The 21,579-nt window shown below is 41.2% G+C and overlaps 1 protein-coding gene across 1 annotated transcript; it reads right to left on the bottom strand.

Moving 5' to 3' along the window:
• Positions 1 to 628: 628 nt before the first annotated feature.
• GNS (glucosamine (N-acetyl)-6-sulfatase) lies at positions 629 to 20,815 on the bottom strand. Its single transcript, XM_052669469.1, has 14 exons — positions 20,545 to 20,815; positions 20,180 to 20,239; positions 19,332 to 19,538; positions 17,674 to 17,739; positions 17,180 to 17,278; positions 14,574 to 14,741; positions 11,404 to 11,486; positions 9,983 to 10,101; positions 9,385 to 9,488; positions 8,927 to 9,028; positions 7,642 to 7,749; positions 6,881 to 6,991; positions 4,997 to 5,157; positions 629 to 4,183 (listed from the first exon to the last, which is right to left on the bottom strand). Exons 1-14 carry the CDS (start codon positions 20,686 to 20,688, stop codon positions 4,099 to 4,101), a joined length of 1,617 nt encoding a protein of 538 aa, XP_052525429.1. The 5' UTR covers positions 20,689 to 20,815; the 3' UTR covers positions 629 to 4,098.
• Positions 20,816 to 21,579: the final 764 nt, after the last annotated feature.

The raw sequence follows: 21,579 nt of genomic DNA, 5'->3' as shown, positions 1-21,579 counted from the left end.
TACTGAAGACTACTGATGAAGATACAGCAGAGAAGGACTTCATAGAAGCTTTAGAAGCTTTTTAGAAGATTTGAAAAGGTGAGAAGTACTAAATCACCCTGCAGTATAGTCCAGAAAAGTCATGCATGTACTTTTAAAGTAGTTGTACAGAATCACCTAAGGACTCAAACTCTGTAACAGGGACTCTGAAGTGATGGGAAGTAGCACATCTTACTGTTGGTTGCAGTTCCCATTTCAGGAAAAAAAAAAAAAGCCAAGCCCATTATTCTTCCTCTTGTCAAAGGGCAGAACATGCTGCCTTTAATTACAAACAGCAGTTTCTCCACTATCTGTTCAGTTCCAAGTTTTCCATGTACTCAACTACATCAGTTTCCAAGGTAATATGGGAAAGTACAGATTGCTTTTAGATGAGTTCACTCACCTCAACATTTCTTCCTTGTGCAAAGCAGGCAGGCGTTCTCTTGCTGAACACTACAGAGGATCCACTGCAATCAGAGTTCACTAGCAAGAATCTTCACATAATGGGGCAGTAGGCAGAGCACAGGGTTAGCAATAGGAAGTCAGTTTAGACACGTGACACACTTTGATCCTTTGGAAAGGTTTAATTGAAATTCGGAAACAAAGGGAAGAAGTTTGATAGGCAGTTTATTTTTTCTTTCCCCAAAAGTGCAGCAGTGAACAGGGTCCTCTGGAAGGGCACTTTCTAAACAAACGTTCAAAACAGCAGAAATTAAGGATGCTCACAACACGCTACAGCAAAGTATGCTCACATACAGAGAAGAGTACTACAAATAAAAATCACTTTAAGTGAATCACAGTAAAACTGAAAGTAGTTGAAATAATGTATAATCAGTCAATCTTGACTTGTTGAAACAGGTATTGTACCTACTTTGAGTACGTGATTGCATGTCTGTCTGCATTACAGCTCTATTCTCCACACAGAAGACCAGCATGCTGGGCCTGCACTGGGTGAACGTGCACTGGCTGTGCACACTTCGGCCAGAGTGATAACACAGAACATGGTTTGTTTCAGAATAATGTAAAAGTTAACTGTATTTCTCCCTGCATAGCATCTGCTTTACCAGCTCAGATCAAAGTTCACAGCTTTTGAGAATAATGATTTATAAGAAAAATAAATCACATTTTACCTAGACACAACTCTGCACCAATAAGGCCCCTTCATTTGAAACAAACGCCTCCGGTACCAGGGTATGGATACAGCTATGATCACACTGCATACAAAGTGGAACATCCAAGGAAGACAATTTAGCCACAAAAACCATTTGGTTGGGAATCAGATCTGGCTGCAAGTTATAAGTTCCTTCATAATAATTTTAAGTCAAGAATTAATACTGTTCATTCAGGGCTCTTCAAAGTCTCAGAATTATTCATGGAAACAGATGCAGGACAAATCACAACAAACTCCCCTAAGGTAACAGAAGCCAGGCAGCTGTTTTTTCCTGTTCTTCCTTCAACTAAGTGCTTCTGCTGAACAGCTCTTGAATCTTTATCCAAAGCGAGAAGTTATTTTCCTGACCAGCCCTTCTCTCTATCTTGGTGGAGCAAGGACTGACTCATTTCATTCTGAATTTCAAATGAATAACATCTATTACCTATGACAGATTCCAGGTATTGTGTGATTCCCTGACACTGAGTGCAGAAGGAAAGTTACTGAGTCTACTTAGATGGGCAACTGTTTACAGTGCATGCAGAGAGCACAAGTGCTGACCTGGGTACAATTGTCTCATCAGGTGTTTAATATCTATACCAACTCTGTCATCTTCCATGCTATTTATTAGGCAAAAAGTAAAGTGTTCAGAAAGAAAGATTTGCTTACTATGGCTTTAGATCACTTTGAGTGTTACACATCCGTACCCAAAATTTTTCTATTTTTAAGTCTACTGAGAAGCATAACATGAATTACTTGCACTGAACAGCAGGAAGTTGACATATGATCTCCTAGATTTGATAGGGCTATGGAGGATTTAGTGTACAGCAAACTGTTTTATACTAGCCTCCAGACAGCTACCAAAGCAAAGATTAAATAAAAACCAATCCTAAGCAAGACACTAAGTAAATGAACCTTAGGTTTAGCTCAGTGTGCAAGAAAACACTGGAGAGCACAAAGAACTTTGGTTTTGTTTCTAAAAGTCAAAGCAGAGTTTAAATGATATTGATAGACAATCCTCAGGCTTAAAAATCAAAGAGAAAAACATAAAGCTACAACTGTAATGGAGGAAATAAAGTCCTGAGTATCTGAAAGCACGTAAGTAGTTTAAGAGTAGCCAAAAACCTCAGTACTGATACAGATACTACAGCTGAGAAGTTACCTTTCAAGCATTTTGTCTCCAAATATTTGGTCACTCAAGAGATTTAAAATGTTGAGCTAGATTTGAAATAAAAGCCCTATAAAACCTAAGCTGCACACCATCACAGAAGTTTGCAGCTAAGCTAAATAAAAGGCAACTTCTGTGCTTCAGAATCAAAAGGAAATATCAGCTGAATTTTAGCATTACTTTTATCTGTGTGCAGATCTGTGTATTGGAATGTGCACCTCTGCAGTCAGGATACAGTTGTACTTCATTGCCTAGTTAGTTTGTTAGGTTTTTTCTCCCCCCCCTTGGTAGAAGGCTTCAGGCAACAGAAATCAAAAACATCCTCTTTAGAGAGGGGATCTAAAATAGCTGGTGAAAAACAGAGAGTTGTGTCATGGTTTGTCTGAAAAGAGAAAGATTATCTTGACTGATAATGCAGTGGATTTACACATATGCAACATGACTTTGTCTTGCAGAACACAAACAATTTGGTGTTTCTAGAAGAGTGTTTTGCCAATAATATATAGAAAAGCTACATTCTTACTCAAATTCAGGTGTTTTCAAGATTTAGGAAGATATTCAAGTTTGGGTACAAGTGACAGCTGCATTTCAGATGAGCCTAATCAGAAAGTTGAAGAGACAGTATCACCTTTCCAAAGGGAAACTAAATGATAACATACCAGCCAGATGTCTGACGTGCAGTCCTTTGGTGTGAAGGCCACTTACTGCAGATTCTGTGTAGTTATGTCTCAACCAAAAAGAAACTATGAAGTACTTAAACTGCCTAAAATTGCCCTCTAATTTCTAGTGAACAGTGATTTACTTACTTTAGTTAGTTTTCTCTCAAAGCAGTTTACTTCAAGAATCTAATTGATATGTTAGAAAATTCCAGGTAGTTGGAGGTTAGAGATAGATCAACTCTATTGCTGTGCCCTGTTTGTGTTGGTTTTTAGTAATACTTCTTTCCATGTATTGAAGCAGATTTAACAGTTAGCTCAGAACACAGGCACACTTATTTGAGTACTTGTTAGTCCCAACACTGTTTTGATTAACACAGTAGGAAGCCTATACTAAATCTTAAGAGTTTTTTCAGTAGTACATATCAACCCAATCCAGCATTTTAAACTAGGAGGCTGAAATTACATTCTTGCTTGCAAGCTATCAAAGCAGATCTACAAAATTCATTGGTCTCATTTAAAGTGGTCTCATTGAAAGAAGATACTCTGCATACTTAATCCAGTTCTGCAAATGACTCTTGCTAGTCAGATCCTACAGTTTTGACTAATGTCTTCCCTACGCTGTTTTGGGCTAGTTTGCTACTGTCATTAAGAGCTTTGAGCTCAACACAGGAAATCTATCCATAAACTCAGCCTTCAGGGAAGTGTGTGACACTGAATATAGGTGAGCATTACTGTGCAATAGCACCTGCCTATCTAACCCAATTCAACTAATGCATTTACTGATTTCTTCAGAACAAAAACTGTTCAGATTCATAGGCCATAGATTCACCTCTGTGCCTGGAGTATGAAAAGGTACTTGAAAGACAAAGGTGGTAATCAATATCTGAGTAAGAGAGATTTAGCTGTGTCTAATGATTTAGTTACAGGTCAGCTGTAAAATATACATATTGCACAAGGCAACCAGCTAAAGACAAGGGTTTTTCTTCCAAACATGGTTTGAACAGCCCAGTAAGTCTTCCAGCTGTTATCAACGAGAGTTTCAGAGACAGACCTGCTGCAGTCACTGGAGAAATTGGTCAGTGGGAGCTGATTGCAAGAGGCTCTTAAATGCTCGACAAGGACCGCGTAGAAAACCTCCGAGCCCGAACACCGTGATTGCTGAACATCAGCCGTGGGTCAAATCTGTACCTGCAAAAAGAAACAGTGTGTGTGAGCTACAGTTAGTCCATGGTAACAAGCATTTCTAGGAACAGCTGATCTCTAGAATAGCTCTGGTACAATGCTATGTGAATAGCATACAGCAGTGACACTCCACCTACCAGATGAATTATAACAACGTACAGCTAAGGAGTTATACTCTCCAGAGAAATAAATACGAGCCGTAACACACCAACAGCACATCGGTATGTGTAACATTAAACATTCATGAGATGCCTTTTAATAGAAGGTTTTGCTGCCTCTAATTACAGACCTATGCAGCCCATCTATAGGAACATTTTAAACAGTGCCTATAGTTTCAGTTCAAAAGACTGCTGACTGAATTTTGAAGACGACAATTTATTTCCAACAGCTTTCTAGCATGAACAGCTTATGTCCTGAGCTAAGTGTTCTTTGTTAACAGCCAGGAACAATCCAGGAATAATCACAGCAAATATCCGGGAAATCCCTGCCTACAGAAATATGCAGAGCTCTTTGTTGCTTGCAGGCAAACCTGAAGTCACTTGCCTGACTACTCAAAATAGCTACAAGATTTAGCTATGCTAAGTCAATGGCGGCTGACAAGATTTAAGTAGTAGTATTAATGCCATCAAGTTACATTTGGTAGGTTCGATTAAAATAGAGATTAAGCATTCAAGATAGATAAGCATCAAACTATTTTAGTAAACAGAAGTATACGTGCCAGGGATATTCTGTCTCATCGTAAATACCCTCTATGAAAGCTCAGTCTTTTAAAAATACATGGTTATATTTAAAAGTCCTACGAATTAACACAGTGTTTACCCAGGATCAAAGACTCCAGGTGTACGGCAAGTTGCTCCTGCACACGACTGCAGCATCATTAATCGGTAATTCATCTTCTCTAGAATTTCTTGATCGATTGTTTTGGCAATGTTATTGATCTGGTGTGGATCTGCAGTCAGGTTATACACTTCCACAAACACCTGTTTAACATAAAGTTCCCATACTGTATTGAAGTCCTAAATGTTAATTAACATTTACCACCATTATATACTATTAATCAAATGCCGTTCCCAAACAATCTCAAATGTGATTTTCAGTTACACTGTGGCACACTCATACAGAAGCAATATGCAGCCAGGTGAATAAAGAGTCAGAGGTCAGAAGGTATGTTAAGCTAAACTTTTGCTGTAGTGCTGTTGGAAGAGTTTTGCTCTCATCTAAACTGTTCAGCTGCCTCAGTATAGGTAGATCCTTCATATACATATGTGGGCCCCACCTTCAGCCTACGACAGTCTACGAGGAAAAAGTCACAGGGAAGCTGGTTGTCTTTTCATTAATGGATCTTAAAATACTAGTTGATGACCATCACATCACCATTTTATATACATATGCTTATGTACTGCCAGTTGTCAGAACTCATGCATATCTTAACTACACATACAAAGCATTCTCAGTAGAAACTTAGTTTAGACCTAATGAAAGAAAAGCTTTTGTGTGTGTACATACTTCAAGAACTAGATTTGTCTAGGCAACTTCAAGGCAGATTTGGTTTCTGGTACATTAAATCTCTGAACCATTCTGTGGGACAAACAGTAGCTGAACATATCTTAAGAGTGCAGCTGATGTTTTGTCTGTGCTCCAGTACGTTGTGATTGCAGATGATGTTGATTAACACTGGCTCAGTTGTGTCTAACTGCAATAAAGATTCATCAGGACAGACCTTGGTAACAAGCTTTCTGGGAAGGTTTACTGGAAGGTTTCAAAAGCTACATCACTGCATCTTTCCAGAACTGCTGTCTTAATTCAGCTGACCCAGGTAAGCTGAGTAACCCAGAAATTCAACAGCCAATGGAGTGCAGGACCTGTTACCTTGATTTCCTATCGTCTTTTCTGCTGTCTCCTCACAAAAACTATCTTGTGGTATTTACTGTCCCAATTTAAGTCATTTATTGCAGGTTACTAGAACTCTGTGTGTGGCAGCATGGTAACTGGGGACAGCTGATGCTTATACATTCACTACACACATGCTGACATTGCAGTTTATAGAATTTGTGACCAGAACACTTGCCTCAACCTCAGTATGCTCTCTGGAGCAAACTGCATGCAAGTGAACTCAAAGATCAGACCTAAAAACCACATGTTTCGTGCATGGAGGTGGTGCTCCACTAAGGAGATTTGAATAGTTTCTGGACAGGAGATTGTATATCACATTCTCCCAAACAACATTAGAGACCTTCCTCAGAGTTGTAACTTACACTTGTTTGGCCAGAATAGACAAACAAGTGGGCAATAGAGGAGAAATGATTAGCCTCAGTTTTCAGCTCTTCCTGACGAACAGAGTTGAACTTAAGAACAGCAGAGGTGCAATGTAACAGAAGTATCTATCAGCAGTACAGAGGAATCAGCCACATGGAATTAAGACTGAGAAATGAACTCAGCCCCAGCACAGCTCTCCAGAGGCTGTTAGGTGATGCCAGAAGGCAGTAACGATAGTTTAAACTATACCGCCTTCCCCACCCTCTTTTTCTCCCCAGAACCTCAGCACAAACTTTTGTTCAAACATTCTCATTGATTATTAAATACCTCACTGCAAGTAATGCTCGTCTGCTATTCAGAATACGTTATGCAAACTATTTAGAGCAGACAAGACTGTAGATCATCACCTGCACAGCTGGGAACAGCACACGCCTGTTGTGGACTCACCTCCCGGTCATCAAATTCACAGTACTGCAGATCCCAGGAAGTGGACATTGTCCTTACACAAGCGTATGTGTTGTTATAGGAATCTTCACAGACACAATCTGGGAAGCAGTGCTGAGAAGTAAGCAATTAAATATTTAAAATTAAGAAAGATGAACTAGCAATCCTTTCCCCAGAGTCTACAGCAGCTCAAGCCAACTGCAGTTAATTAATAAACACCAGGATCTTAGTCTAACACACTTAAGACTCTGCTGGGGATGTTAAGAAAAAAATCATCTCTTCTAAATTCAAGACAGCATTATTAGTGAACTCACAATGATTAAATAAATTTTGTCTGGGATGCTAATGTATACACACTGAATGAACAGCACAAAACACATTAAATACAACACAAAAGGCATACTTTACTTAGAGCAAACTGATTCAGCTAGCAACCTAGCAGCTAGCAACAGCTAGAAAGTAAGAACAGTGTGAGGAGGCCACTGGAACCATAGGAGGAAGACTACATCCCTGCCAGCCATCTTCTGAAGTCAACACCTTTCTAGATGCTTGTATAGCCCATAGTCTCCAGAGATTCCCACTGAAAGGGTGACTGTTCTATATGGTCATATGGACACACCAGTTCTGCATGGCTGGATGCTTCCTTCTGATTCTTTAATACTGCACAGCACTTACAGGGCTAGTTCCTACTGGAAGCTTGCTTCTATCCACAGAATAGATAAGTCAGTTTCTGTGTTCTAATGTAACATTCTTGTCCTACTTACCGTGACGCCGGGTCCAAGGCCAGGACAGGTAGGATCACTGCCGTTGTATCCTTCTCCTTGGTACTCCACCAAAAAGTCTGATCTCCATGTCACATTTTTGTCTCCTCTCTAGGAGGAGAGGACATGACTTAGCATTCACTGTACTATGAAACAGAAGATTCCCGTGCCTTGCATAACACTGACAATGGCCACAGCTTACAAGGCGAGTTGTGGTCCCTAGTTTATGTCAGTCTTAAACTAACATTCAGCCTTAGATTAGAATTCTTTGGGTAGCTGAAAGACAAGGATCCAACAAAAGATATCCTACATCAAACCTTCAAGAAAAAGCTACTGAAGTAATAATACCTTCAGCTCAAAAGTAACCAAGCAGTAACACAAACAGTAAGCCATACAGATACTACAGTGTTACAGACAGGAGCCCTGTAACGAGGCTGTTTGTCTTTGATTTGTATCAGATGACCACAACAGATGGAAAAGATAGCCCTGGCGTAAGAAAAGATAAACAGCTTTAAGAAGCAACTACATTTTAAGCTGCTCTATTTGTAGATACATTTTAAAAGAGGGAGGAGAAGTAGTTTAAAGTTAATACACAGTGCTGCCACAGGTATACACAGTGAAATAACATCTTCCACATTTTTGGTTGTCAGTTTAAACTGACACCTTTCACCCTCATCCATCAGAAGAACAGCTTAAAGTTTGGATAGAAGGTTTTAATAGCAAAGCACTGTTTTAAATCTGGATGATCTCCTGCATTTCCAAGTAAGCTGCCTTCAATTTATAGACTAAATTTAATTAAAACTAAAAGGATAAACTACAAGCAGCTTTATTTAAGTAGGCTTCTGCTCACTTATTGGAAAGGTCAGCTTTACTTTATGAAACCACCTACAGTTTTGTAGAGTTCACTGAGAAATGTTTGCTCTTCAGAGAAGCAAAACGCAGTAAGAACAATCTACTCTCCTTGTGCCTGTGCTGAGAAGTCCTAAGGAAAAGGTAGGGAAGGTTGCAAAACGGAAACATGCAACCTTCAGAACAGGAATTCTTACAGATTGCAGGATTAGTCAAAGCGTGACAACTTTCTATTACAAAATGACCAGAGGTCATTACAATGCACCTACATTTAAACTGCATGCCCATGCTTTTCCCCAATAAACTGTCAATGTTCTGTGTGAAAATGCCAACAGGAGACGAATATGGATTGGAAGTCCACCCAGTCCATTGAAGGAAATAGTATTCCCTTTGAAGAATCATCCCTATTACTGCTTACTATCCCTGGTTTTCAGCTTACCAACAGTGGCAATAGTGACATTCCATCCATCTGGGTCTTATTCAAGTCATATCCTGCAATATCCAGAATAGTGGGACCCAAATCAATATTTGCAACAAGCATCTGCAAGGTGAAGAGAACTGTTAGCTCAGAAGGCCAGAACCTAGCAAATATACCGATGAGATTTCTGTTTTAAGTACACCTAAACACTACTTAATTTCATCTTTATAGGCTAACAGAACCTGTAACCTTCACAAACAATGCTAGAATCTCCCGAAAATGATCTCCACATCTCCTATGTCAGCAGCCTGAAATTGTTTAAATTTACTGCTTAAACAAGGGCGTGCAGACTTTTTTTTTTTTTAAATAAGAATGGAGTATTTGCATTTCCTACCACCTCGTATTTCATTGATCAACTGTTACCTGAAGTGGTTAACAGTGAAACAACAGAAGTCAAGCTGTATTCTCTCCTCACTTACCTTGTTTGTCTGATTGGGTTTTATCCCTGGTCCTCGAACTAGCAATGGAACTTTGATATCAAACTCATACAGCTGCCGTTTGTCTATTGGCAAAGAAAACTGCCCTGTATTGGAGAAGAAAGAGAATTAGACAGCGTCTTCTTTAATGTTTAGAAAAGCTTGTTACTCAATTTCCAGCAATTAATTTTAAGCAGCCAGAAGAGGTTATTTACTTCATTAAAAAAGCAGAAGATATTTTGAAATTGTCAGCTCCTGTAAGACATAATTCAAAGTTTATTAGCTTGGATAACACATTTTCACTTGTGCAACATGTTCCAGACAGGTCTTTGAGACAGATTTTCACTGGTCAGCTTTACAGAACAGAGATCCGTCCTCTGTCTCATTTCACACTGACAGACAATGCTGAAAATTAAAAAGACAAAAATCCCTCAAACACCCTACATTACAACTGCAGGATGTTTTGCAATTCAGATCTGTACTTCTCATACCTGCAGTTTTCCACAGTTGCTGTTCCCATTTTCTGCAATGGTCACAAGAGTGAGAAGCTATGCCACTTCTGAAGCTTCTACAAGCATTCAGTAAGCAGTGAAAAGCTTACCAGTATGAAAGCCATTGTCTGATGTGTAAAAGATGTATGTGTTATCTAATTCTCCATGGTTTTCCAATTTCTTCACTAGCTTCTCTACCAGGTCATCTACTGACAGCAGAGTTTGCCACCTACCAGAAACAAAACAATTCATACAAGAAAGTAAATTAAAAAAAAATACAAAAAAAAAAAATAATCAGAATTTTGACTAGTAGTGCATTCACAATATGCTTTAAATCAACAGTGAATGCACTGGAAGTAGATATTTTGTTCACAGTCTCTGAAAACAAACTTCATAGATTATCACGCTGTACTTTTGGAGGCTGCAATTTAAGATAGAAATGAACTGTTTGTCTTCAGTTCTTGTTGATTTTATTCTGAAGTGTCTGAGAAAGATGTCAAAGTGACAGTTACTTCTAATCTTATCTGGAGAGAGTCAGGAGTAACTTTGAAGCAACACAGCAGCAAACAGTCCTTCAGCAAGGTCATGTTATTATTTTTTCATATCTAATGTTTAATACTAAAATACAAGTCTGCCAGTAACTTAGTTTTCTATTTGGGATCCTTCCTGCCTGAAAAGCACATCACTTGTTTTGTATCACCCATGCAGTATCAGGATCTACTACTGCAATGTAACTAAAGACCTTAAACTGCCAAAGGTTATTTCTTCCCCTTGCCTCGGGGTCTGCTATTGACACTGCTGCTGAGAATCCAATGATAAGACTTCCACAGGCTAACATTATATTGAATTTAACCTGGACTTATTCTATTATTATTTCTTCTTGTCTCCGGGCTTAATTTAAGATTTGGTTGCATATTTTTATCTTAGCATTTTGTAAAGCAAGAGTCTGGGGAAAAAGAAAACCCAAAAACCTTGGTCTTCCATCTCCAAAGCAACAGGCTAGTACCTGATAACTTGTCAAAAGTGAGTTTAACATTTATAGTTAAGCTAGTGTTTAATTCAAAATTTCCAAAGAAATCTACAATGTAAGCCTAATCTACAAGGGAAACACCTTTCTTTGCATTAAGAAAAAGGGAACAAGTTACACCTTCACATTCATCCTACCCCTTATAGAAAGGAATCAAGCACTTGCCTTGGCCAGTTATTACAGATATTTGCACCTAAAGAGATGCAAATAAAGAGACAGAACAGACTGAAAGCCAATGTTAATGAGGTTAGCTGGCCAATACATTGATAATATTTCATATATATTCTGCACTGAAAGAAAGGCAGCTAAGATACTAAGCATGACTCATCTTCCTATGATTTACAGGCAAAATACTTTGGAAGTCAATTACAAGTTTCTTCTCAGAAAGTAAACTGAAAGTCAGGTCTGCTGAGATGAACGCCAGACAACTAGCAGAGGTAACTCAAAATCTGCTGTCAGATGTATTATGACCTTTGAAAACTTTTTATCTTAAACAAAAATTACCTCTTCCTGTAAGCATCATCTAGAAACTGTATTGAAGAGTTAGTCATCGGAGTCTTTGCTTGCCGAATTAACCAGTGCTTGTTCTGAAAAAGAAAAAGAGCAGTGCAGAACAGTAGTACAAGAACAGTTTTGTGTCAACTATTATACCTCTATTAGACTGATCACAAATTTGTGATCATGATTGCTGTTAAGCAGCTAGAAAATGCTATCAAAATAACCCGAGTCCAATTTTCTGCTCTTAGCTCATGTAAAACCCAAGTGGCAAGAACAGACCATACTACAGCTCCATTATGCCTGCATTGGATGCTTTCAAAGCAGCCCAGGAAAGAAGTTTGTGAAAATTGCTAGGGAAGGCCCTCCCAAACATAACATTTCAGTAGCTACCAAAAATCCAGCAAGCTCCATGATATAAGTCTAATGGGAGAAAAAAAACAACTCAGGGATTGAGTACATTTTAAGATTGGACATGGCTAAGTGTGGTTCTTTGGGAATTCATACTTGTGAGCATACTAACATAAGTAGAGAGGTGGGTAGAAATTCAAAGGCAATTAAGACTACCCGATTTACTGGCAGGTGAGAAAAAAAGACCTGTCACTAACAGATTCTTGGTAGCCCATGAACTCCAAGGCTACAGACTGAGGTGGTTTCTGCTTCCCTTGCTTTTAGTTTGATTTTTATTTTTTTAATTCCAGAAAAAGTGTGATTGTTTTGCTAAAGGGCTAAACATTTTTTTGGACTCATCTCTGTGTTCCAGAAACAGCTCTTGCCCTTCTCCCCTCATTGCTCACTTCCCCCATGTAACAGAGATGATTTAACTCCTACAAAAATTTACACTCTCACATCCTGAAGCATTGGTCTGAACTGGCTCAGCCATTACACAATACAAGCAAAAGTCTGTTGTGAATAAACCAAAGGTTAATATTAGCGGGGGAGCAGAATAAAGTTATGTCAGTGTAGCTTTATAATTTTTCATTTAGGAAGTTGGAGCTGATCCACTTGCCACCTTGAGCTTGAGCCTATATTTAGCTGGTCACTCTTCTCTAGAGCCTCTAGTTACACAACTTTCTTTTTGTCACAAGTGAATGACTGGAAAGGGTTTGGACTTCAAGGACTCACAACAAAGTGACTCATACCCTCTGCAGTTACTCAATTCCTCATTTTCTGTTTTGCAGACTGAAGAAAGGATTTTTGGCATGAAAAACTAATTTCATAACCAGTTTGCTTTAATTCACTTTATTCAGATCTTGCTTTTGCAGCAGCTGTAAAGGAGTGCAGAAGTGAGGAAAGACAGAACACGTGCTATTCCCAGCTCAGCCAAAGTTCTTCAGAAGATGGAGCTGACACTGTCACCTGTGCACCTGCCCCCTTTTGCAGGAGGTGGGCTCAGGAAAGCTATTCCCCAGGATAACTGTGCTGTGCAACTCAGACTGATAAGTCACTTGGAAAAATTGAAAATTCCTCTTCTCTGGATATTTTTCTCTTCCTATGTTTCTCGTAAGTCTGAGAAGTTTCACACAACGCCTAAAGACATTTGTTGATTTCAATCAACTCCATACTGATGCACCATCCTCACATTCACTTCTGTCAGCCCCTGCTAAATCTCTTTCACAGTGTTATATACAGAGCTGTTCACCAAACCTGCTGCCTCCTGATGCCCTATTCTGAAAGAAAGCCTACAAGACCTTGAGACAGAACACACTATCTTGCCAGCAGAATCTGGACAGAGCTGTGCTTTGACTTCGCAGGGAAAACAATCCATGCAAGAGAAATACCTAACACAAATCTTGGTCAACTTTTCTCAGAACAGCTTAGTTGGACACCTCATCTGGAATATCAGTAGCCCAGCCTGGGAGACCAGACAGCCACCTATCACTTGGTATAATCCACAGCTGAGGATCTTAAGCAAAAAGCACGTTACTAGACAATAGAAGTACTCAATTCTTACTCTTTATGCAGAGATTCCACCTATATGGCTTCTTTCAGTAACTCTTGCCCACATCATACATTAGGAAGCTGTGAAATATTGACTTGGAATCAAGACTGTTTAACACACGACTGCACAATGCAAGTTTGCTCAGCAAACATTACAACACCAATGACTTCAGTGTCTATGTGTATGTTTACTACTTTCGTAGGAATTACACTTGCCCCAGAAAATAGTGGAGCTCAAGGAAGAGTCAGGCTTCAAGACAATAACACTACCAATTAGAAATGCACATTGCTAATGACTGTAGCTATTTTATGTCTAGGAAGGTGCTAGTCTGTTCTTATTTTGAAACCTAGTAAGATTGCTGTATTCACAGGAATTAGCTACCAACTATTATAGCACAAAACAAGACAGACTGATGGGCATATGCAGAGCTTTTGCCTTTGCTCTGCATAAGGGAACTTCCATGACACATTTTTCAGCTGGCTGCTGACTTCACTGGTCAACTTATTCCTAGCTCAGAATTTTGAAAGTGTTCACTTTTCACAATGGAACCTAAGACAAAATTAACAACCTTATATGGCAAAAAGATTCCAATTTCCACTACACCAAAACATAACAACTCTTTTCTCCCCTTTCACTCAAAGTTATACATCATGCTGAAGCACAGTGTCATTTTGTAAGCCATAGTTCTCAGCTAAAAAGCAAGTTCCACCCAGGACTGCATGAGCCACAGCGAGCTCAAAAGTGGTTTCACTGGGCTCCACCTAGGAGTAAATCCTGAAGTGAATGGATTGAACACTGAACAGTGGTGAAGTTTCTATTTGAAAATAAAATAGCAGATCAACTGTCTAGAACTTCCACTTACTGCTGAGTGAGTAGCAGATTAGTCTGAGCTAGACCATATATGGTTAAAACTTACTGGCAGCAGGGAAGATGCTGCCTGTCACAAACATCCCCAAGTGTGTAACACCAGGCTGATCAATTCTGGTTACAAGTTATCTCAACGAATGAAAGCCAAATTACTGAAGTCTTTAATGACTCTAGGCCCCGTGTTTCATGATTTCACAAAGTCTTCTAACTGGCCTCAAAAACTTGTCAAGTAGGAACAGATTTGCCAGGAGGGCAAACCTTTTTTTTTTTTTTTTTTAAATTTGCCTTTAATTTTAATAAGCAAGTGAGAATCACTGCTTACTGCTCTCACCAACTAGTAATCTCCACAAATTCTTGCTAGACAGCTTACCTTCCCATGAATGTTAAAATTGCTGTTTCTTGGTGCACTGACATTCTGAAAGCTGTTTTTATACTGTGGAGCAGCTGTCCAAGGCGAATGTGGCGCTGGGGTTGAGATCATCATAAAGAAAGGTTCAAAATTAGATTTATACTCCAAGAAGTCCAACGACATGTTAGCCTGTGAATAGTTTTGTTAAAGAAAAAAAGTCTTAATTCTAAAGGAAAACAGTACTCAAAAATCCAAACTACATACATATAACATTTAGAGCCTGGGCAAATAATAAGTTTCTGAGGTGGTTCACTACCATCTACAAGTGTTCAAAACTGCATCTCCTGATAAAAATAATCCCAAGTGTTAAAGAAGTTATTTGTCCCACATCTCTGAACAGCATTCTACTTCAGACCTTTGCTTACACCGGAAAGTTCATCAAAAAGATGTAGAAGATAACTCCAGCTTTTCATCCCACTGTGCCTACTTCAAGCATCAACAGAATCCACCCAAATCCTTCCCTTATCAAGTAAAACTGAAACTTCAATACAGTCTGAGGGTCTCAGATGCCATCTCCTGCCTGACAGATCACATACTGTCAGATTCAGCTGCCCTCTGAAGTAGGCAAAGTTGAGAAAAAGTCTTTCATCTCCACAGCTTACAGGGTTTGCTCATTCCACAGCTAGCTCCTTAGTTTCTAAGGAGTGTCACATTTCTGCTGGTGAAGCCTGAAGCTTTAATGAAGCACAGTAACAGATTCCAATCACTCATGTCACTTTTTTGCACTTTCATTTTCACTTCTGTCTACATACAACTTCAGGGAAACACTGTGAAGAGTTTCATTTCGCCTTCCCTTGTTCAGGCTTTGAAATTAAAGCTTCAAAGGTATTATTGCTGGATAGTTCTCTACTATTTGGATTTTCCAACATTTCCTTTCTGATTAATATATCCCTCTTTGTATTTCTTCTTCATCCTTTACAACTGGAGAAATGCTAGAAATTCCCCCTGCCAATATGACTTTGTCTTCCTCCCTCCTAATTCCCACATATAAGCAATAGAGGCTGGACCTTAGCTATATGATGACAGACTTAAGGAAGGATAAAAACAGTTAAGTACACAAACCAGCATGAGAGAGGTAAACTCAGATTTTATTAGAACCTTTCAGTGTAGCATATAAGGGCTGCAGCAGACTGATCCAGGCGCTCAAATTCTCAATACTAGACTCAATTACTCATGTCCTCAGTCAGAACAAGGAGATTGTGCACTGGGTCAAGTAACACAGGAACTCTGCATAAGCTACTTATTGCTCTTCCTGGTGGTCTCTGTCACTGCACATTTGGCAACACTCACATGGTGTGCACTGCCCACCCACTGAATTAAACTGAAACACTAATCTGAAATGATAAATACGTATTTCATAGCTAGAAAGTGGAATTCTTGGTGGCAGAGAGTAGAATGCAACACACTGAAAATTCATCATAATACACTGGTGTATCAACAGGCAACCCACCACAAATATAATCTTGGTCAAAATGCTTATGAGCTACTGAAGGATCTAAAAGACTAGTACAATACCAGTAACAGGATAGCCTCTCTTCTGGTTTACCAATTCCAATCCAGCTTTAGCCACTGTAAATCTAAATTTAATCAGACAGCTGTTCCATGCCTTGAGAAACATCAATCAGTTCTGTTCCTGGTAAGCAGCTGTCTAGGTTAAAGAACTGGCAGTGAACCTCACTAGTCAGCAGAAGATCACAAACTCACTGCTCGAGGAGGCTTTTCAGAGGAACGTTTTCCTGAGCATGTGAGCTCCTAGCAGTGCCATGTAATACACTACAACAGTGCATTAACCTAAGACTCTAACTTTGGGAGGCAGGATGAGGAGGATGAAAATAAAATAGAAAAATCCACAGAAAATCCAAGCTACTTGCTAAACAGGGCCTCAAGAAAACTACAAGGAAAGCTGTAATTATTACTTATGTATTTTATGCATTTATTGCTTTTGTTATTTACTTCTTTAAGATTAAAGAGAATAAAGAAGTTAAAGTTCAGGGTCAACTACACATTTTGACAAAGCACATTTATTGCCCTCCCAATCTAAGGTGCACGGATTAGGCTTTCATATACTCAATCTACCAGTTTGATTTAATTAAAGATTATAAGATACTGATATACACACACAACATCTACCAAACAAAGTCACTTTTTTTTTTTCACTTAACTTCCTATTGAAATCTCAATGCAGTTAACCTGCTACAGAAGTTGTCTATTGTAAAGAAATACAGTCTGCTATGAAGTAATTCAAGACACTGCCTGTATGCATCACATTCCTCACATACCACAGCAGTCACTATTAACCTCTCAGCGAGGCTACTGCTAGAAAACAGGTTGTTGGAACATATTTCCTTTCCATAGCTTCTACACATAAACTTCCTATTTTTCAAACATACCCAGAATCTTGTTTTGCTAGTTGATGCCTGCCTAGTGCTATGACAATGCAATCATTCAGTATTTTATGAACTACTGAAGCTTAAACTGCCATTACCACCCCTCCCCAGCCCCACAGCATCAGGCATTATTTGGTCATAAGCACTTTTTGTAACACAGAATGTAGCAGAATTTCCTACCAGTACGTCCGTCAGATAATCGACACTGTAGTTCTCACCATGCCTTCGTGCTTTGCCATTTACTGAAAGAGTATAGTTGTAGTACTTGGAATTTTTCTCCTGTGAGAATGAAAAGTTACACACATTTATGTAGAGCAACATACACAATGAATATACTTGAAATAATCAAAACTCCCAACAAAGGCCAACTTGGCTTCAAGCATCTGTCCTAAGGACACTCCAAGAATCCTCAGAACTAGCCCCAACAACATCACATGCTGCAGCATTATCTTGCACTGCTTTCGCTTTACATTCCAAGGTTTTTTCCTAGGCAGTTCAGTAAAAGCAGCCCTTGTGAAAGCCAATGGACTGATATACAGTAGAGAGGAAGAAAGGGAAGATCTGCATTAAGTTGTTAGATGCTCCGTGCTCTCTATTTCATGACCAGCAAAATTCAGAACATGAGCTGGATTACAAAACTATCAAAATTAAGTATTTTAACAACAATCACATACCAAAGCATACCAAAAACTCCATCCTGGAGGGACGTGACTTACTCCCCCTGCATCCTCTGCTCCATACTGAAAAAAAGACAGATTGTGACTCAATTTCAGTTATCGCAAACAAAAGCTAGAGATTATGCTTCATATTCATGTGCTTTGTTCAACACTAGCCAGAAACACCATTAAGTCAAATTAAATTTCAGAACAGAAAAAAAAACAAATATATTTGTATGTAAAAGCATATTTACAGGCTGTTAGAGAGACAAGGGTTAAAGTAACTAAAAAGACAGTCAATGAAAATCTGGAATTCAATGATAATATTTAAATCTTATTCCCTCTTCCACTCCACACATGAAATCATACAGAGATCTGCAGAACATCCAGTACATCAACATGCAAGAACACACTATCAGAACATATGCAATAAGATAGACCTGGGTTTTGTGCTAACAGCTAAGAGACTAAAGAAAACTCAAGTAGACTGACAGCCTCCATCACTCTGTACGAAGAGTCAGTGTGAACTTAAATCAGTGCTACTAGCTGTCATCTTAGAGACAAATGATTAAGAACAATCAGGCCTTAAGACAGCAAAAAAAGGAAACTGGCTGCTGAATCAGTGCCAAATCCAAAACAGAGGGTGCCTCAGAGCACCACAATGCATCTTCTCAAGGCTGCCCTCTCACATCTACATGGCTCCCAAACCGGAGGGACAGGAGATGGTGCTGACTCAAGGGATGCTCAGAGGAAGCCAGATAAACTTCCCTTCCCCAGCTGTCTCATTGACTGCAGCAGAGGCAGATTTCTGCCTGGCTAGAATACTCACTCATGTTCCATTATTCTGTTACACCATCAACATTTTCCACCAAAAGACAAGGAAAATAATGCTGTTAAGAACTTTAAGTCACTGCAAATACAACTCCTTTATGCTAGAAGTAAAACAAATCTTAGTGCTTTCAGGGAAAAGTTTTAAAGCTTACTATAAGCTACCATGAACCACAGCTTAGGGAAAAAAAAAAAAAAACCACAACAAAAAGCACACAAAAAATGATTCAATAACAAAGTGCTGAGTAAGCTCTGCCAAGAGCTCTGGTACTAGCTACTCTCTCAATAAACTTGCTTCAGTGAACATTTAATACTTAAAACAGCAGTTAAGCGTTAAAAAGAAAATAGTCATGTTCAAGGGAATATATCAATTGCAAATAGTGAGAGAAGTGTATTCTTTTTCTTTAAGTAGCATTATTCTGACATCTTCCCCAGACTGGTACAGGCCTGATGATACTCTTCATAGCTACAGGCCTGATGATATTCTTCATAGCTACCATGTGCCAGTCATGTACCATTTCTTACAGTCATGAAAAACCTGATGCCTATCAAGTGAAACAGCCAAACACACTGAAAGATGCCTACGGATCCTATCATCCTTTCACAATTAACTTTAAAAAAAACCTTCAGCAACTAAGAATCTGATTTTAACTAAGCTAAGTTAAAGATCTCAACTTTGCACGTTATTTACCCTGCTTCAGTGAATTCACAGAATTGTTTATCCAAGTAATATCATTTGAAATACGGTCGGGATTCAATATCCATTACACACAAAGCCAGAAGCCATTTTAGAAAGGTAGATAAAGGCAAATGCGTTGTGCCACAGTAAAAATATAAGCGCAAAATACCTCATTCAAGTACTTTCCAGCAAAGAATGTTTGATAACCACACATTGATTTGAGCAGTGCTGGGAAGGTGTTTGGTTCTTGTATCTTCTGCCACGACTTGCTGCTGCAGTTCCCTTCCAGAGTGTTATTGACAACGTGGTGGTTATGAGGATATTTCCCTGTTAAAATGCTCGCACGACTGGGACAGCAAAGTGCACTGGGAACATACTAGAAAGAACAGGAACAAAAGAGACAGGATTGATCCTGAAAAACATTTTTCCTTAAAACTTGCAGTTTTAAAATATCAGACAACAGGTTGATTGAAGAGCTCACTGGCTTTAAAAATTAACAAAACATGCACTTTATGGGACACAAAGAAGGACACCTTAAGTATTTCCACAAGCGAAATGCTGTGGGTTCAACTGCCTTTCGGTTTCTCCAATCCCATACTTGCACAGTACAGATAAGCAGCATCAAGCACCCATTCAAACACTGTGCTCACCAGTTGATTCACGCTGTTATTTCAGTTGACAACATATTAGAACACAAAAAGAGCGAAGTGGGATTTCAACATACAGAAAGCAGCAAGTGGCTTCTTCTAACATTTCTCAGCTCACAGTAAGAAACAGAAGAAACAGACCAGGCAGCTTTACTGCGCAGTCTGAGGAAGTCAGCCCGAATGGTTTTAGGAAGTGAAAACTGCCCCTCAGCCTCTGACCTTGAGCTCGATTCTGAGACCTAAAACTAGGTAGGCGTTGAATCAGAACTAAAACAATACGCAAAGCGTGCACGTTCACAGGCTCTGAAACCAAAAACACGAACTACACACTCGCACCTCGGAGCCTCAAGGCGTTAAGGCAAACACTTACCGCGTTTAAAAAGGTGACTCCCATCTGCGCAATGAGGGCATTGGTCTTCTTCATGGGGGTCTGGAAGAGAGGCACCGAGCAGTCAGCTGCGCACACGAGGACACCACGCGAAGCGGCAGAGCGGCGAGCAGCCTCACACAGCGCGGTCACACGCTGCCCCGCTCCGGGCCCCGCCACGACGAGCTCCGCCGGCGGCTCTGCGGACGCTGCCCACCGCAACGCGTCCCACTCGTGGGGCCGCACGGCATCGCAGGCCCTCAGCGCGGCTCCGCCCGGCTCTGCCCACGGCCCCGAGGCCTCCCGCCCCGAGCCCCGCGTCCCCCAGCAGCGCCGCGGCGCCCACCCCGCCCGCCGGCCAGCCGTACCATGCCGCCCAGGAAGATGTCCTGGTCGTCAGTGAGGATGAGCACCACGTTGGGCCTCTGCCGAGCCGCCCGCGCCGGGCTCAGCACCAGCAGCGCGGCCAGCACCAGCCCGCGGGCCAGCGCCGCCAGCGCGGAGCGGGACATGGTGCGGCGACGGGGGCGCGCGGGCGGAGGGGCGGAGGGACAGACGGACGGACGGAATGCGTCGACGTCGCTCAGACCCCGGCGTCGCGGAGCGGCCGACAGCGCACCCCGGCAGCAGAGCGCGGGCCCGCCCCGCCCCCGGCATATGACCAGGGCGAGCGGGGGGAGCGGTGTCACGTGGGCGGGAGGTGCTGCTCAGCGCCCCGCCCTGCAGGGCGGACCGGGGGCGGTGCGGCGGCTCTGCGCCTCGCCCACAGCGGCGCCGGTTGGCTTGCGGGGCGTCCTGCGTGAGGTGGGGGGAGCCGCCGGGGTCATCGATTCCGATTGCGGCTCCGCGCGGCATCACCTGAAACCGAACCCTGCGCCTGAGCGCCTTGTTCACATCCACCTTGAACTCGGCGCCGCGCCCACTGCCCTGTTCAGCCCGTTCCACACCCGCCGCCCTCTGGTGCAGACCCTGTTCCCAGCCCCCAGCTGCCCCTCCCCTGACACAACTCCATGCCGTTCCCTCGGGCCCTGCCTGTGTCACATAGAGCAGAGCTCAGCCCTGCGAGGAGCTGCAGCCATCAGCCCTCCCCTCTGCTCCACGCTGAGCGCACCGAGGAACCTCAGCCGCCCGTCGCACGGACCCTTCTCCATCTCCGCACCCTCCTTTGAACGCTCCCTAATAGTTTTATACCTTTGCACAGCTTAACACCTGCCGTAACAAACAGCGCAGCTTTTTATTCTGAATACCACTTTTGTCAACCGCTGCATTTCACCGCCCAGCTCCTCACCCCCCCCCGCCCTCCCCGCGCCTTCCCCCGGCGGTAGGTGATGCCCGCAGGTGCGGCCCCGGCCGCGGGCTCTACCACGCCGCGAGGTGCGCGGGGAGGGCCTCGCGTCGCTCCT

This window comes from Tympanuchus pallidicinctus, unplaced genomic scaffold, assembly GCF_026119805.1.
Source record: "Tympanuchus pallidicinctus isolate F22 unplaced genomic scaffold, pur_lepc_1.0 scaffold8, whole genome shotgun sequence".
NCBI lineage: Eukaryota > Metazoa > Chordata > Aves > Galliformes > Phasianidae > Tympanuchus > Tympanuchus pallidicinctus.
This window is presented reverse-complemented; position numbering and strand designations above follow the sequence as displayed.